At 50.1% G+C, this 18,424-nt stretch overlaps 1 protein-coding gene across 1 annotated transcript in view; it reads right to left on the bottom strand.

Annotated features, from left to right (window-relative positions):
- Nucleotides 1–15,467, bottom strand: part of USP7 (ubiquitin specific peptidase 7) — a 57,066-nt gene extending 41,599 nt beyond the window's left edge. The window contains exon 1 of the mRNA XM_030883922.2: nucleotides 15,322–15,467. Coding sequence (XP_030739782.2) covers nucleotides 15,322–15,400 — 79 coding nt within the window. The 5' untranslated portion in view covers nucleotides 15,401–15,467. The remainder of the gene's footprint in view (nucleotides 1–15,321) is intronic.
- Nucleotides 15,468–18,424: the final 2,957 nt, after the last annotated feature.

Raw genomic sequence — 18,424 nt, 5'->3', positions numbered from 1 at the left:
GTGTAAGTAATTCAATGGAAAGGGACAGCAGTCTTTTCAACAAACAGTTGGACATCCATAGGCAAAAAAACCCACAAAAAACCCTCCAACCTCACACCTTATACAAATACTAACTGATAATAGACCGTAGATGAACATAGATTTAAACTTTAAAACTTTTAGAAGTAATCACATGAGACATGGCCAAGAATTCTTAGACATAACACCAAAAGCAAGATCCATAGAAAAAAATTTTGATACACTGGAATTCTCCGGAAAGACACTGTTAAGAGAATAAACAGACATGCTACAGATTGGGAGAAAATATTTGCAAATCACCTATTGACAAAGGACTTATATCAAACATATAAAGAGCTCTCCAAACTTGACAGAAAAACAAAACAAAAAAACCCCAAATACTTGAACAGACACTTCATAGAGGGTATAGGGATGGCAAATAAATACATAAAAAGATGTGTGACTGTGAGCTATTAGATAGCTGCAAATTAAAACCACTATCCACCTACCAGGATGACTAAAGTGAAAAATGCTGACACTCGAGTGCTGGCGAGGATGAAGATCAATGGGGGAGTGGGAGAGGGCACGGGCACCTGGGAAGTAGGTGGCAGGTTCTTACGAAGCATACCTCACACAACAACTCTACACCATCCTCTAGAGAAATGAAAACTCATGTTCACACAAAAACCTGAACACGGGTATTTATAATGGCTTCATTTGTAACTGCCCAAAACTGGAGACAACCCAGGTGTCCCTCCGTGGAACAGAATGGAAGCAGCAATAAAAAGCAACTACTGATTAGGTTACATGCTGTATGATTCCATTTTCTCGACATCTGCAAAATGACAAACCTGTACGGGATGGGGAGCATGGCCATGGTGGAGACACAACCAGCACAGCGTGAGGGGAGGTTCTGGGTCCTGACTGGGGCAGTGGTTACGCAGACCTACACCTGTGCTGAAACTCAGAGCCATTCACCCCAAAGGCAAAAGAAAAACAACGAAAGAAAAACAAAGGAAAAAAACACCTGGAGGGCAGGGAGAATAAGAAATGATTTACTGACTCTTTAAATAAGCACTGCCCCGGGATATGGGTTCAGATCTTTAACCATTCGGGAAAAGAGAACTGAGAGAGCATAAAAGATATACAGGTCTGAGTCTTTTTGCCTCAGGACCTTTGTTCGGGTGGTCTTGTACACAAATGTGTGCATCACAGCTCCTGTTCTTTGAGGAGAGAGGGAGTCAAAAACGTCAAAAAGCCAGGAAAATGGGAGGTCAGACACACCCTTTGCTCCAGTACACTCACATACATAAATAAGGTGTGCTACTTCATAAGCTACGTTTAAATTCAGACCGATTGAGCTTCCCTGGTGGCGAAGTGGTTGAGCATCCGCCTGCCGATGCAGGGGGCGCGGGTTCGTGCCCCGGTCAGGGAAGATCCCACATGCCGTTGGAGCAGCTGGGCCCGTGAGCCATGGCCGCTGAGCCCGCGTGTCCGGAGCCTGTGCTCCGCAGCGGGAGAGGCCCGCGTACCGCAAAAAAAAAAAAAAATCAGACCGATTCCCAAAGAGTTCCAACTGTTCCACGCAAGCTACTGGAAAACGGAGAAAATGGGGGGAAAGACAAACAATAAACAAGTGGAAGGCTGACCATGATGGAGGAATAGAAAGCAAAATAATCAAAATCACAATTACCTCTGGTTTAAGCACGCTCTCCTTGAATTCTCACAAAATATCTGTTACTCATCTTAACAGGACCATCTTACATACACCTTTAAGTGTGAGGGGGACCAGAGGACGATTTCCCATTGCAGGGGACCACCCAGCACTGCCTGCTGCCCGTCCCCTGCTGCCCGTCCCCATGGCGTCAGCTGCTGCGGACAACTAGGCTGCCACTAGCTAATTATCATCCAACCATCTTCGTCCTCTGCCAGATAGTAGTAAGACTCTTAAATACAGGACAAAAGTCACTGCTCTCTTTGTGCCAGCGAGCTTTCTGGAGTTATAACTACAACCCTATACCGAGTTAGGTAGGCTGTTACACACATGAATGTGGTATTTTAAGGACTTTTTAATGTAACTGTATAATGAAATATGCCAACATTTAAAAGATCTGTATAACTCTGTGAATCAGTATTTTCCAAATGACCAATGAATGGTATTAGAAATGCTCCATTCAAAGTACAAGACAACCCAATAAATTTTAATGTAACAGAGCACGGTAAGTTAATCATAGGGTTTCAAACTGCATGCTGTAATCAACCTTAAGAAGCTACCAAATTTTGATGTAGTATGAAAGAATTGCCACAGTTGCCTGAAAAGGCTATACCTCTGTAAGACTGGGTTTGCTTTATATTTCCAGTAAAATTTACATTGCAACTGACAGCACCAGATATGAGAATCCAGCTGTCTTCTATCAAGCCAGATAATAAAGAAATCTGCAAAATGTATGAACAATGCCATTCCTCATTAAATTTTTGTTTTAGAAAATATTTCCTATAAAAAGCATGTTAAATGTGGGAATCCCCTGGCGGTCCAGTGGTTAGGACTCAGTGTTTTCACTGCTGGGGACACGGGTTCAATCTCTGGTTGGGAAACTAAGATCCTGCAAGCTGCACAGCGTGGCCCAAAAAAACCCCAAAACAAGCAGTATGTTAAATGTGTTACTATGTACTGGTTTATTATTTTTAAATGAATAACTAAGACTGTTTTAATTTCTAATTTGGCAAATAATGATAGCTATAACCCACCTACCCAGAAGCTCTTTGGGGTTCTCACCAATTTTAAAACTGTCCCAGGATCCTGACAACAAGAAGTGTAATAGGGACTTCCCTGGTGGTGCAGTGGTTAAGAATCCTCCTGCCAATGCAGGGGACATGGGCTCGATCCCTGGTCCGGGAAGATCCCACATGCCGTGGGGCAACTAAGCCCACGTGCCATAACTACTGAGCCCACGTGCCTCAAGGAAAGATCCTGTGTGCCGCAACTAAGACCTGATGCAGTCAAAAATAAAATTTTTCTAGAAAAAATAAATAATAAATACAAATAAAATTCATGGTGACTACTAACATTTTCCCACAAAGACTTATAGAAGGGCACGTGCAAATCTAACCCTTTATAATGGTTACCAAAGTAGGTAAAATTAAGGTTATTTGGCATTGAACATGGTGGCATGTTCCAGTCCTACTGAAACTAAAATATAAAAATGCAATGCGTTCAATTATCTGGTAGAAACTGCTGTTCAAGGTGTAGAGAATAGAATGTTCCCTGGCCTCAAAGTCTAAAGGGGAGAAGAGCAAAGAAACACAGTTCATTACAATCCATGCACATGGGCAGGAATCAGAGAGGGGCCTCTATTTTCATCTACCCAAAGGCCTTACCTCTGCCATTTTCACCTCAAATCCCCCAGAACTCAAATCCTAACCACCCGCTCCGGCCACTGCCAGTACTACTCAGGAGCCTTCCTGCTCCCCTGCCCCCAGACATAATTGCTCTCCCCCACTTCCAGAGCCCTCTCTCTGCACCTCTCGCAGCATTCATCGCTTTCTATCCTGCATTAATTACATGTTCACGTGACCCATCTATATCCTGCTGACTCTCCCTCTGCAAAGACACCTATCACCTCTTCATCTCTGTAAACCACCCCCCAGCCCAGGGCCTGAAGCAGCGATCTGAGGCGAAGGGCCAAGTATGCGCTGTGCTGAGCCAGTTTGGGGAACCGTCTTCCCAGGTTTTTACAGAAGAAAATGCCTGGTTTTCTGTTATTCTGAACAATCCTCTCCAAGGCAGTCTTCTAGAAAGGCAAAGCTAAACCCAGTTCACAGGCTGGGTCTGGAGCAGCAACTGGCCGCTAGAACTTTCTGTGATGATGGAGGTGGTCTACAGCTGCGCTGCCCAATACGGAAGCCACGAGCCACAGGTGGCTATGGAGCCCCTGAAATAGCGCTAGTGAGACGTAGGACCCGAGGGTTTACTTAATTTTACTTAAATCACTTCAAGCCCCCAGAGACATGGTTTCTTGGCCCGTGGAGTAGGGGGTAGAATAGTCGCTTTCTGCTCTAAAACAAAATTATGTGACCAAGAGCTCTCTGATAACATACCCAAAATGAAACCAGTATTTTAAGAACAAAAGGCCTTAAAAAGTATAGGATTTTTAACTTCATCAAAATAGAAATCCAAATAATAGCCTCTGATTCCCAAGGAAATACTGGCTATAACAGAAAACTTGCAGATTTGTAGTACTAATTTTCCCTCTTCCCCGTAGCCCTCAAGGTAATTAATGACCAACTTGAGAATAATTCTGAAGACTTTTGACAGCTCCCAGGGACCATGCCTGTAACATCACAATCCCCACGACCTGGGCATCCTGCAGGAGCCCACAACCATCACAGCCACCACCAGGACCGCCTGTCCTTACCGTGTGCGAATCTGTGTGGCTGGCCGCCGCACATCTTGAAGCTGAACTAGTCACCTCTACGGATCATTTGCATTCTGGGTCGTCCCCCCTACTAGGATGCCCAAGAGTTACCTCATTTATTTGCATCTTCTCTAGACTCCCCAAATGCACTGGCTTGAAGGTCTCAATTTCGCCAACCCAGCGATGAATGCATTAGCAGTTTGTTAAAGTTGTATGTATGAATCTATCTCATGTTTTAAAACTCACTGTCAGGGAAAGAGGCCCAGAAGGAAGATATTCTGTGTGTGCCACAGAAACACCACCACGCAACTAGCTGGAAGTCAGTGAAGCGAGGAGACTGGCTGGCCTCTTAGGACCTCATTTCTTTCAACCCCTGCCCAGCTGAGCAATCCCGGGCTCTGGCACCTCCGACCCTGTTTTCCTTCCACCTTGTGGAAGCTGCTGTCTTAAGAAAGAAACAGATGATTCAGGCGACAGGGAGGAGAGGAATGCAGCTGGTCAGGACTTCAAGACACAGCAGGGGTACAGTCAGGTTGGTGCCATCTGTGTGGCTTGGAGGAGCCTCAGTTTGCTCATGTGCAGATGCAGGGTCATGAGGGTGAGGTGACAGGAGGACCTGAGTGGACAAGGTGCCTTGAGGTCTGACCCTGTAGCTCCACAGAACTTGGCCCTCTGAAATGCAGTATGCTTTCGCCCTGAGCCCTGGCAGACAAGGCTCAAGCCTTCTCAAGTTTAAATCTCTCCATATGCCCAGAGCCCTGAATGGTTTGCTTTAGGGATGATTCATTTCAGCTTAGGATCACATTACTGAATACCTGATTCTCAAAGAAGGGAGGCATCTACCTTTAAAAACACATCTATTTTGCTTCTGCCACCATATTCCACTTGCTGAAGTATAAGGTGGCCCCGGCTGATTTCGGCAGTGAGCTACTTTCTATATTCAAAGCATGTGGTGAGCCACACAAAAATCTTCAGACTGAGGAGCCCAACTGCAGCTTTGCCACTTGGGGTGGTGAGATAAGAAACGCGGGAGAAGGCAGCAGTTTAAATTAAAAAGCAGTAACAGGGCTTCCCTGGTGGCGCAGTGGTTGAGAGTCCGCCTGCCGATGCAGGGGACGCGGGTTCGTGCCCCGGTCCGGGAGGATCCCACATGCCGCGGAGCGGCTGGGCCCATGAGCCATGGCCGCTGAGCCTGCACGTCCGGAGCGTGTGCTCCGCAACAGGAGAGGCCACAGCAGTGAGGCCCGCGTACCGGAAAAAAAAAAAAAAAAAAAGCAGTAACAACGTCTTCATGACAAATAGCGTCCACTGACTATGATGAGACGCAAATTTCTGTGAAGCCACATGGCTTGGGTTCAAATCCCACCACTGCCACCAACCCTGGGTAGGTTATTTAGCTTGCTCAGCGCCTTGTTTCACTCAGCTATAAAATGGGGATGATGCTGCATCTACTTCAGAGTTGTGGTAAGGAGCCAATGAGTTGATACAGACACAGCTCTCACGTCCAGGGGCCTGGCCCAGGGAGGGGTAGCTGCCAAGCTCTCCCAGCCTCTATGCAGCTCTCTAAGGTTCAAGGCCAGTTTACTGGACACCCACCTACTGCTTCTTACCCACCTTCTTGGATCATTATTAGTTTTGTTGGCTGCTGAACAAATCACCACAAACTTACTGGCTTAAACACCACACACTTATTCTTTTATAGTTTTGGAGGTCACAAGTCCAAAGTGGGCCTCACTGGGCGAAAATCAGTGTGTCAGCAGGGCTGGCTCCTTCTGGAGGTTCGAGGGGAGAATCTGCTTCCTGGCCTTTTCCAGCTTCATCTTCAATGCCAGCAATGGCCTTCTCACATCACACCACTCCAACCTCCCTCTTTCACGGGTTAAGGACCCTGTGATTACACTGGGTCCACCTGAGTAACACTGCATAATCTCCCCGTCTAGGGATCCTGAACTTAATCGCACCTGCCAAGTTCCCTGCCAGGTAAGTAACATAGTCACGGCTTCCAAGGGATTAGGACAGACATCTCTGTGGACCATTGCTCTGGGGACCACAGATCCTCTCCCTCTAGATCCCAAGCCCATGATGCTGTTCTACACCTCCTGCCTCTGAGCACACCACCCCTCCCTCTTTTCAAACTTAGCTGTGTCCCCTCCTCTGTGAAGCCTCCGATGACCCACCCGCTTCCCCACCGTAGGTCAGTACCCACCCCCCCCATCACAGCCCTCCCTGGCACATGTTTACCAAGAGCCTTCACTCACGTGCTGGGGGCAGCCAGCCCTGTACCTGCCTGTCGGGAGGGTTTGCATAAATGTCTATCTCGTGGGCAGAAGCCCTGCACCAGGCTCTGCGAGTGCACAGCAAGTACAGCTCTGCTGCCACAAGGGTACAGTGGAGTCAGAAGCAAGCCATGAGGCCTGGTGCTCGGGAACATCCAGATGAGAAAGCAGGGGGCGGGGGTGGCAAAGCCCAAGGTGCCTGCACACAGCCTGCAAGCAGTTGCCCTCTTCGGACCTGACCGAAACAGAGCAAGCGGGGAGACTTTGCAGCAACCTGACTTCCTGCAACACCCTAGCCTGGGCCAGTGGGTGCGCTGTCAAACTGGAGTGTGGTGTCACGTGTCCCGGGACCCCATTACAGTTTGTAAGAGTTTAGGGTTAGCTGGTTAACTGCAACCCAAGTCAATAGGACCCAGAACCCATTTCTTTCAACGAAACATAATTTAGATGTTAGTTTATAGGATAGAGTTGGAGCTGTTTATGGATACATTTTGGAAAACTGCTGGAAGATGGCTCCCAATCTCAGGGGTATACCTCCGCAGCACTGGACTCACTTGCATATTAGTAAAACGAACATCGAAATGACTTGGATCAACATTCTCTATGAGGAGCAGGGATGCCATCCATCCAAGCAGGAAGCGAGATTATTTGTTTCTTTAAAAAGTAGTGTGCAAATAAGGTTTAATACGGGGAATTGATATTTCACACAAAACTGTTCAGTTACCATGGTGGAATGGCAAAGTTACAAGTGCAATAGCACGTTCCCTTGTATTAATGGCCTATACACGCTTGCAATGAACACGTACAGTTTCTGCAAATCCTCCCTGCGTGTTTGTTCTAAGCAATAACTGTTGAAATGTGACTTTAATAACAACCTGGGGCTTGCATTGTGTATGTGTATTTTATTTCATTTCTTAAACAATTTGTTTACACTGCATGTCTACAAAATACAGAAAGAAATTGTCCACAACAGACTGGAAATTAAAAAAAAAAAAAAAAAAACTGGTTCTTCACCACAAATAACCGAAGAAAGCCTGCTCTGTAGCGTTTGCCCAGGAACTATTTATTCACTCATTTTAATTTAGCTTTTCCAGGACACACTGTATCTTTCCAACATCCAATGTGACACTAATGCTACCAGAAACACCCTCTAGCTAAGGATCCAACCAGACTGTTTCGGTGAACTCTGGCCACTAACACTGTCTGCCCTGTCGGACATGTGCTGTACCTGCTTGTCCAATGTGGTGGCCACTGGCCACGGGTGGCAACTGAATATTTGAAACGTGGCTAGTCAGTTAAGGAATGTGATTGCCACCATGTGGCTGGTGGCTACCTTACTGCACACTGCAGGGTAAACCCTTAAGCATCCTCCTACCCCACATGTCTTCTCCTCTGCCCCCATAAGAATACGAGCTGGCATTCTCAAGCAATCCAGGTCTCAGTAGGAAAAGAGACTCAGTTTGTCCTCATGGGTAGCAGCAGGAGACCTGGAGTGCTTTAGAGAATGAAGGAGTCCTCTGGCTAGCACAGGCAGGATATCACACAGATCAGAAGCCGCCGCTTGGCCACCACTGGGAGCTGGGTTAGGGTTCGAGCTCAGCAACCTCACTCCACCAGCTACTTCTTTGGACTTTCTGCAGGTCAGGCATTCCAGCCCCTATCTGTTCTCCCTCTTGTCCTTAACAAGCTAAAGACAGAAGAGGAAAAGGCTGAGACTCTTGGGGGAGTATTCTTCCGTGCCCATCTATGATGATTATAAAACAGCAATAGGGATTGAGGAATGTTTTTAACCAATTCACACACACTTTGTTTGACTGAATAATTTCTCCTCCTAGCTGACATAAACTACCAACTCTAAGAATCAAGCACTTCAAGATTACCTACCCATCAACTACACTTCAATTAAAAAAAAATTACCTGCCCCACATTATTTACAAGGAGGAGCTGGACTCTCTAACCATGCAAACAGGCTAAGGAGCATTACATGTCCTTACTTGAAAACAGCAATTGCACAGGGTCAATTAAGGGCCTTGAAATGTAATTTATTCCCCAAAGTCATATTGACAAAATGCACTTGCAACTCCAGGTGAGTAAGGTTAGGTTAGGTTAGTAAGGTTAGGTTAGTAAGGTTTCTCAGCCTATACCCTAGAGAAAAGCCCCCTCAACTCTTTCTGAAAGTACCATGGGAGCGGGGGGGGGGGGCAGGAGGGAGCCAAGAAGTCAGATCACTACCCAGACACTGGTGGCCACACCCTGGGTGTGATCACACTCTGCATTACAGGTCACCCCAACAATCTCATACAGCCCCTTTCCAAAGCAGAGGCCAGCTCAACAACTTATTGCAAGAGCTAGACCTTCCTCTGGTCAATATTCTGGGGGCTGGTACCTCATACAGGACAGTGCCCTCCCAGTATCAGGATGTCAGGGAAACCAATTAGTCACTAGCATGGAATCAGAACCCAGGGAGGGCCTGGGTTTCGAATATTCTATGCCAGGCAGGAAAATCACGTGGAACTGTTGTGGTCACAGAAGGGAACCTCCTGCTCTTTATCCTGCAGATTCTCAAATGACCTAAAAAGAAGGGAGGACCACCACCTTGAGACTCTGATACAGAACTCACATTTGTTAAGATAAACCCCAGGTCGAGCAGATGACTTGGGCTCCTTGGAAGGACACCTGGGCATCTCTGAGAATAGTAACAGCTGTGCCCACACAACAGTGGTCCCAGCCGAGCTGGTGACAACACAGCACGTGCTCAGCCCAGCGAGGGCCCAGCCGCACAGTCAATGAGCCCTCCAGTCTCGTCACCCCCTGGAGCGCTCTGCTCTGCCCAACAGCAAAGACAGTGACACTACTCCCTAAGGCGTGCCCCACCGAGGCCCCTCCGCCTCCCTACTCCCTGGTTCTTGCTAGCTCACACTAGTGTCATCATTAAGTTCTGGAAGCATTCACTCTAGTCCGGGTCAGTGTATTTCCCTACACAACCAACTTTCTAACTACCTCCATGTCCAACTTCCAAGTTTAAATCACCAATGCTCAGAAGTAGGCCTGCTTCTCTTCAAGAGAATTTCAACACATCTGACTTCTCATTGGCCAAGCCATGTGTTAAGTTACTACCAAAATGGCATAACTTGACTTTCTTGCCTACGCAAGACACTTAAAAATCCTGCTTCCTCCAACTTGCCTAAGTCCAAATTAGTTCAGAACAAGAAGTTTCTGAAGCAGGTGACATTTGAACATTTAACCGTCACAGTACATGTCAAGAAATACCTTGTTACAACTTGGTCCCCAGAGTAAAATTCCTTTGCCTTGGAAATCAAGCAGAAGTACCCAGGCTACATACTACACATGCAAAAAACCAGAAACAGTAACAAATTTTAAAAATACTCAATAGAAAACTTCAATAAGGTCCATCAATACCCTTGTCTGGAAAAGGAGCTTTTCCTTGCAAAAGGATCAAAAATGCCACTTCAAGCAACTTACGTTAAAGGCAATAAAACTGAATTAGCAGCTATCAAAGCAATATTGGTTTATGGCTTTGGCATTCTTTCACACACCACCCTGCCAGCCAGCCATCTCCTGTACTACTGTTTTGCCTTAAAATTGCTGTTTCCTGAATGAGTGTCTCCCACAAACACATTTAACAAAAAAGGAACATAAGATGGGTATCTTCAGATGGACAAACAGTCCAGCGGTGACGAAGATGAGTACAGAAGAGCAACCCCACAAGTAGCTCATGGGGCAAGACACGGCTCTTATGCAAGGCAAGTGGCTGAGACCACCAGAAAAGTTTAGGGAAAAGGTGGCATCTGAATCACTTTCCTGGGGTCTCTTGTCCTGTCTGCATTCAAGGAGAAGGAGACACTACCTGTGCAAGTACAGGGCCCAAAAGCCAGAGTTGCACGTCATGCAGTGCAAGTGTGTGTGCACTCAGAGCCTGAAGCACAAAGCAGGCTGACCGAGGATCCTGATAGCAGAGGCCGGGCTGTGCGACTACCCATCTACCTGCATGAGGAAGGCAGCACACCTGAGTCCTTCTAATAAGCAGGGCAGTGAAAAGACAGCTGTGTGCGGTCCAGGAAGAGTGGAAGCAGAGACCAGTAAGAAGGCTACTGCAAAGTTCCAGCATGAGGCAACAGGGGCCGCCTGGTTTAGGGTGGTGGATGGAAAACCGAAAGGGCTTTTGGTAACAGGATGTGGGATTTAGAGACAAGAATTCAGGGCCGACTCCCAAAGTCTGGAGGTTCGTGTAACCTGGCTTCCCTGCTACAACCTGATTGGCAACCTCATCAAATTCATTACTAGATGCTCTAACACTAGTGCAAGAGCAAGAATACTCTCATCACGAAGGCCACTGAGCTAACCAGGCTTCGGCAGCAGTGTAACAACGCACCAAATCCACTATCCACTCCTCTATCATCCACTACATTTTTCTTAAAATATTATAGCATTAACCTTATATAGCTATTTAGGCACATCAAGCCTAGGATTTCATAAACAATGCTGCTTAGATTGAGGCTGGTCAGTTTTCTTCCCAATCCAAGTCAGGATATAATTACCGTAGAACCAGGAAAGTCAACTTGCCCCACCTGTGTGCGCCATGCTTGATTAACCTGTGCCCATCCCTGCCTCAGGTGTAACCCTTTTACCATCACAACACCATGAGTGAACACTGATGCCCCTATCTCTGTGCCCAGCACTTCACACATGCTTTGTGTTTCCACCCTCACAACATCCTTGCAGGATACGACAGACCTCCTTTTCAAGGATGCAGAAACTGAGGCACTGAGAGCTTAAGCAATGTGCATGAGGTCACACAACAATTAAACGGTGAAGTCCACGTTCAGACTCAGGCCTGGCGCTAAGCCTGTATTCTCTGACCACACTGCCCCACCGTGAGTTAACTCAGTGGCTTCTTTCCTCCTTTCCACAAAACTGATCCCCCTCACCCCACCCCCCAAAAAACAAGATGAAGGTATACACTTTTTTCCAATATGTGCTGTTAACAATCTTTTGTTTACAGATAATCAAAATCAGCAGCCTGGAAGAATCAGGAGGGCGGATGCCTTCTGGAAAGTAACATCCAGTCCCATCAAAACCTGACAGGCTCACATCAGTCAGATGTTTCTAAGTTTGGCCTAATTTCTTCTATGTGTCTCTATCTTTTCTGGGTTCTCCAAGTTGATGCTCACTTTGTAGAGTTCTTTTACCAACCAAAGCTAATGTGAGAGGAAAATCAATATTCTCATATTATTTGATTTTTGTCTTGTTACAGCGCTATTTGAAAAACAAACATGTTTTAGATATAATAAAATGCCCAAGTGTAGTTTATTTGGGCACACGTGTACAAGAGAACTCACTTTCCACTCCCAAACCTGCTTTAGCAGAAAAGTAACTTGAAACTCCATCTACCCACACAAGTTGGAAAGAAAAAGAAATCCACCACTGCTTCCCCCCAAACAAAAACCACAGAAGTCAGTGATCAATTCTTTTCAGAAACTGCAGATAACTCATTGATTTGCTCCCAGCTTGGTGTCCTGATAGCAGTGGTCTGAGTGTTGTACAAAAGTCAACCAAAACTGTCTGTGCCCATTAGTCTCAAAGATTACACTCTGAAACAGAGACTGCTCACACGGGCGGCAGAACCACACCAAGGAACAAACATCAAGGTATTGACATTTGTGCCAGCCCGCCTATGCAGAAGCCAGGCCTTGGGAAAACTTCCTGTTGATTTGGAGGGGGGCGTAACAAACCAGATTATCACCTCTCAAGTACCCGAGAGGGCAGAGGCCACTGCAGGTCCCTCCTGCAGCCCCTCGGCCTGCGCGGCCTCTGAGTTAGAGAGTGAATAAACTGTGGAGCACATTCATTCCTGGCCAGGCCGACAAAGGCCACCACCTCCACGGTGCTTTTTGCCTCCCAACCTGAAAACCTGCACGGGCCTCACAGGAAGGAAGCATGTGGTCTCAACCCCACTGAACTGCCACCATACCCCACGCCCCCCCCCCATCTTTTCCCTCTCTGCCCTTCACCCTTCATAACTTTCCTAACGGCTCAAAACAAGACATTTTTAATATAACTGATCCTGAGCACTGTTATTCTCCAGCAGATGTGCAAGGGCTGTGCAGGGATCAGTCAAAAGCAAATGTGACCCCTATAAAGCAGAGCAGGAGAGCAAACTAACACCGGACCCGTCGGTAGGAAAAAACCGCCAACCAAACCAGTCTCCCCGGCTCCTTCGAAACTGCCCTGCCCAGGAGGGGCGGGCAAATGCTCCGCATCCACAAAGCTTCCCTTCCTCAAGCTGATCAGAGGGAGCCCTGACAGCTTCCAGCTGCTGAGTCCACAGGAACCAAGGCGAACACCAAGCAGGCGAGAGTCACTCACAGAGCCTGGCAGACGAGGCCACGCAGAGCTGATGGTCACTAAATCCCACCCTTCTCGCTTTTTAATAGGAAGGATTTTCACACTTGCTGGTCCTAAACTACAATGTATAAACCTAACGCCACATTTTCGGAGTGGGAAGGCTAAGAAAGGCTGAAAGAGACTGCCTAAGACATGGGCAGCTCTTTAAACTGCACACCTGCGGCTGCTCACAGGGTGCTGACGACCGTAAGCCCTACAAAGACAAGGTACCCTCTGGATAATGAACCTGAGGCCCACTCAGAAGAAGACTGAAGTTTACGGAATCAGCAATAATAAACTACAACCTTTACCATTCAGTTTGAGACGCCAGTAAATTTGCAGATTACTGATTTTACGGGCGACTTTTCCAACGAAAACTTGGATATGAGAACAAAACTCCTTGAGGAAAAAAAACGTAGTCTTGAAAGCACGCATGACTTCTGAAAACTCTTCCTCCACTCAACACTCTCTAGTCTTATAGAAAAGCCCTTGAAACTTGTGGACACGACTATTTCCCCTGACACTCAGTTCTGTACCAGAAATACACTAGGCACTGGGGCCCATGCTGATCAGCTCTCACCTGTGTTCAAAACGCTTAAAAAGTGCTAAGACAACATAAGTGGGACACGGATATGCTAACACTAGTGGATTTTTGTCTCGACTGGGGGATAACTTGAAAAGGAAATTGAAAAGCAATCCCTTTTTACGAGGCATTAAAAGGAATATACATAATTCTCTCAGCAATGTATTCCTTCAGCTAATTGTTTAATGACACGTGACAAAAACTCTACGAAGTTATTGCCTTTCTGGGGCCAAGTGAGACGGACAGCCTGGTCCTTGGCATGGACTGGGTTCTCCTGACCCCATTACTGGCCACTGAAGTACCAGCGGGAAGTGCCTTCCACAGGCATCTCCACCACTTCGCCTTTTGCCACCTTGCAGGCCATTTTTTTCAGAGCACATCCAACTGTTGGCAGTACGTTACTCACAGGGGAGTACCAGTCATGGTAAGAGTTCCCACCAACCAGGATGTAGCACCCCACACGTGCAGCCACCCCACAGGACAAATGCTCCTTCACCTGAGCTTCCTTAGCACCCCCATTCATTTCCACACCCCAAGATCTCTGGCTAAAAGCAAAACAAGAACAGAACATTCAATGTCCCGTTCATTCAGGGGCACTCTTTTGACTCCTGCCTGTCCGTCCCCCTCGAAATAGGTAAGGACTCTTTTAAGACTCCTTAGACTTTGCCCTTTTAAGTACTTGGGGCCACGAGAAATAAAAGATGCCTTCCAACTACCAAGTCCTCTTGAGGTAGGTAAGCCCAAGACCCTTCCGCGCTCAGTGCCTCTGCATCAAACCTCTATTACCATGGCCTTGTATCTCAAAGCAGGATACCCTGGAAAACTGCTGGCACATGGGCAGAAAATTAAGTTACCTCTGGAGTCAGGGTGGATTTAGAGATAGGTAGTCGTGGGGCGGGGGGGGGGGGGGGGGGAGGGCGGCGGCTTTCACGTAGTTTCAAAGACACACCTGGCCGGAGGCTGACTGCACCGCACACAGCCAAACTCCCCGAAATACAGCTAACTCAGAAACGAAGAGCGCCTGACTCCGGACTCTGGGCCCGTCCAAAGGCTGAGAACATCTGCGCCCCTTGCAGGTGTTTCCAAATGAAGCCCGACGCCAGCAAGTGCTGTTATGGAACGATCTCGGGGTCCCCTTCGAAGCCCCGGTGGGCTCTGCCGGGGAGCGCGCGGGAGCAGGTGCGGGCGAGCCCCGAGCCCAAGGAGGTCTCCGGTTCCCCGACTTTACCGGCCAGAGCCAGGACCCCGCGACGTCCGAACGGGGAGACGGTCCCCGGAGCCCGGCTCCCCAACCCGGGCGCGCAGCGGCCGCCAGCAGTCCGCAAACGCCCGCATCCCTCCCGCCGGAGCGCTCTAATTTACAACTCCGGGCTCCGGGCGCTTTGTGCCGACGAGGCCGCCCGGGTCCCGCGGGCCGGACAATGCGCCGGGCGGGGGACCACCGGCCGCCCCCAGCCCGCGGGCCCGGAATGACTGTGCAGCCTCGCCCGGCCCGGGCCGGCCGAGTCGGGCCGGCCAGGCCGAGGCCCGCGGCCGCCCGGGGCCTGGTTAAAGATGGCGAGCCCCTCGCGTGGCTCCCGCGGCTCCCCCCGGCCACAATGGAAAGCGCCCCCCGGCCCCGCCGCGGCCGGCCCCCGGGCCTCACCTTCCATCTCCATGTCCTCGGGCTCGCTCAGCTGCTGCTCGCCCGCTTTCTGCTGCTGCTGCTGCTGCTGGTGGTTCATGTCGGCCGCGGCCTGGGCCTCGCCTGCGGCCGGGGGCCGGGGCTGCGGGCCCGGCGGGCGGGCGGCGGCGGCGAGCCGGGGCGGCGGCGGCGGCGGCGGCGGCGGGGCGGCCTCCTCCTCCTCCCGCGCGTCGTCGGCGGCGGCGGCCCCGGGGCGGCCCGCGGCGGGCGGCGGCGGCAGGGAGACGCGCACGTACTTGCTCGCGATTCGCCCAATCTCGGCGCCGAGGCGGGCGGGCGGCCGGCGGGCCGGGCCGGGCGGCCTCGTCGCTCGCTGCGGCCGCCGCCGCCGCCGCCGCCGCCGCGGGGCCCGCCTCCCGCCGCCGGGGCCGGGGCTGCGGGGCCGCGGGCCGGCCGGGGGCGGAGGGCGGCCGGGCGGGGGCCGCGGAGTCAGCCCCGCCTCGGGCCGGGCGCGGCGGGCTGGAGGCCTGGCCGGCCGCGGAGGGCCTGCGGGGCCTGGGGCCGACGGGAGCGGCGGCGGCGCGGGCGGGCGACGGGCCGGCCGCGCTCCAGGCGCTGCGGCCTCCGCCTCCTCGGCGTCGTCGTTGGGGCTCCGGCAGCGGACGCGGCGCCCGCCGGCTCGACTCGGCTCGCTCTCAAAATGGCGGCGGCGTGAAGTGTCACATCCGCATGGGGGGCCCGAGAGCGAGCGAGCAAGCGAGGAGAGCGGGCGGGCGGCGCAGGGAGCAGGCGGGCAGGCGCCGAGCCGGAGGGCGGAGCGGGAGCGGGAAGGCGGTGCGGGGAGGCGGAGCAGGGAGCGCCCCGCCCACCGCCGCCGCCGCCACCACCGCCTCCTGGGTCCGCCCGCCTGCCCGCCCGCGGCCCGCAGCGCCGCGCCCCCCGTGCCCCTCGCCCAGCCCGCCTCGGCCTCTCGCCGGGTGCCCGTCCTCGGTGCCCGCCCGGAGCCTCGCGGCCGGGCCCGGGGGCGCTCCGATGTGGGCGACTGGGTGCCCCAGCCCTAGGGGGCGAGTGGCCCGGCAAATGCCCCATCCCGGGCATTTGGTCACCCAGAGAGCCCCTGCGGCCGCCAGTGGTAGGGGCAGAAACCCTGCCCGCAGACGGGTGACCTCGGGCCGGTAGCTGATATCGCCCGTGGACTCCGGAGAAGAAGGCCTGGATCGGAGCGAGCGGCCAGCGCGGATCAGCACTTGCTGGCACTGTTATTTACCCCCTTTAATAGATCTGTAATTTATTCACCCAGTACCTCGCGTACGAGAACTTTTCTCACTATAGGCCAAACCAGAAAACAGGTTTTGGTCCCTCAAAACCAACCCAAATAGCTCTTCCTTTGGCATTAATTTATCCCCTTCATATCAGCCCAGTCTGGCTAAGCTCCTTCACCCAGGGCCTCCCTCATTCCCGATCCTTGAGAGACCGGTGATTGGGGTCTCAACTTTTTGATGAGAACCAAGGCAATGTGGATAAAGAAGAGAATGGAAGAAAAGAATACACATCTCTACATAGGTGCACCTCTAAGTGACCGTCTCAAGGGAGAATATAATTTTGCCCCCAAATGACCAAGAAATTGTGATTCGTATCCCACTTTCTATCTCCCTATCTCCTGTCCCTGCATTTTTCTCCAGTTTTCTCCACTTTATTCACTGTCCGTCTCCCCGTCCAGAAAAGAATGTTTTGTGCACTGTGGTATCCCAGATGCCTGGGACATAGCAAGTACTCAATACGTATTTGTTGAATGAATGTATGATTCAAGTGTGACTATGATTCCGCTCCCTTCCACCCCCCCCCCCCAGCATTTCATACACTTAAATGTTTCCCCCCAGTGAATTTCTTGCTGGACCAAAGCAGTGAGCAGACAAGAGGGAAGGAGCTACTTCACCAGGAATCAATCCCAGCCCCTGGGTCACCCCCAGATTCTGAAGAGGTGTTGTTATTCACACAGATTCTCACAAATGCTAATGAACAGTTCTCAGATGCAAAAGAATCCTTCTCTCCAGCTCTCTAGAGACTTGGGGGAGGGCAGAAAGGACTGTTCTGGCAAAGGAAGGGGTGGCAGGGAGTGATAAAGGTGCCTATCGGGTTCCACACTGGCCAACCTTATCTTCATCACTAGGTTCAAAACCAACCAGGGAATTAAAAAGAATAAGAGTAAAAAGAACACCTCGCACGATGGATAAATTAAATGTTGTACACCCAATACAATAAAATACTGTTTGGCAATGAAGAATGGATGAGGCTTGAAAACACTGTGCTGAGTAAAAGAAGCCAGACAGAAAAGATCTTATAGCGTATGATTCCAATTACATGAAATGTCCAGAACAGGAAAATCAACCTATAGAGATGTGAGATAGATTAAGGACTGGACGGTTAAGGGTTTGGGAGTGACTGCTAGTAAGTACAGGATTTCTTTTGGGGGTGATGAAAATATCCTAAATCTGATTCTGGTGATGGTTGCACAACTCGGCGTATATACTAAAAACTATTGAACTGTGCACTTTAAATGGGTAAATTACATGGTATGTGTCAGATCTCAATACAATTAGTTTGTTTTGTTTTGCTTTTTTATAAATTATTAATTTATTTAATTTTGGCTGCATTGGGTCTTCATTGTTGTGCGCGGGCTTTCTCTAGTTGTGGCCAGTGGGGGCTACTCTTCATTGCGGTGCGCAGGGTTCTCATTGCGGTGGCTTCTCTTGTTGCGGAGCACAGGCTGTAGGCGCACGGGCTTCAGTACTTGTGGCACGCGGGCTCAGCAGTTGTGGCGCGCAGGCCCTGGAGCTCAGGTTCAGTAGTTGTGGTGCACGGGCTTAGTTGCTCTGTGGCATATGGGATCTTCCCGGACCAGGGCTCAAACCCATGTCCCCTGCATTGGCAGGCGGATTCTTAACCACTGTGCCACCAGGGAAGTCGCCAACTAATTCTTTTTAAAAGATGAGAATGAGTGAGGAAGACCAGAGTGGAAGCTGTTCATACTCTAGATGAGAGTTGGAGATGGACTGGGGGTGGGGTTGGGGGTGGAGATGGAGCAAATGGGTTAGTATGTAGGCAGGTCAAATTGCTGAGAGCC

The sequence above is a fragment of the Globicephala melas genome, chromosome 15, assembly GCF_963455315.2.
Source record: "Globicephala melas chromosome 15, mGloMel1.2, whole genome shotgun sequence".
NCBI lineage: Eukaryota > Metazoa > Chordata > Mammalia > Artiodactyla > Delphinidae > Globicephala > Globicephala melas.
The sequence above is the reverse complement of the archived record's forward strand: the minus strand, read 5'-3'. Positions and strand labels throughout refer to the sequence as shown.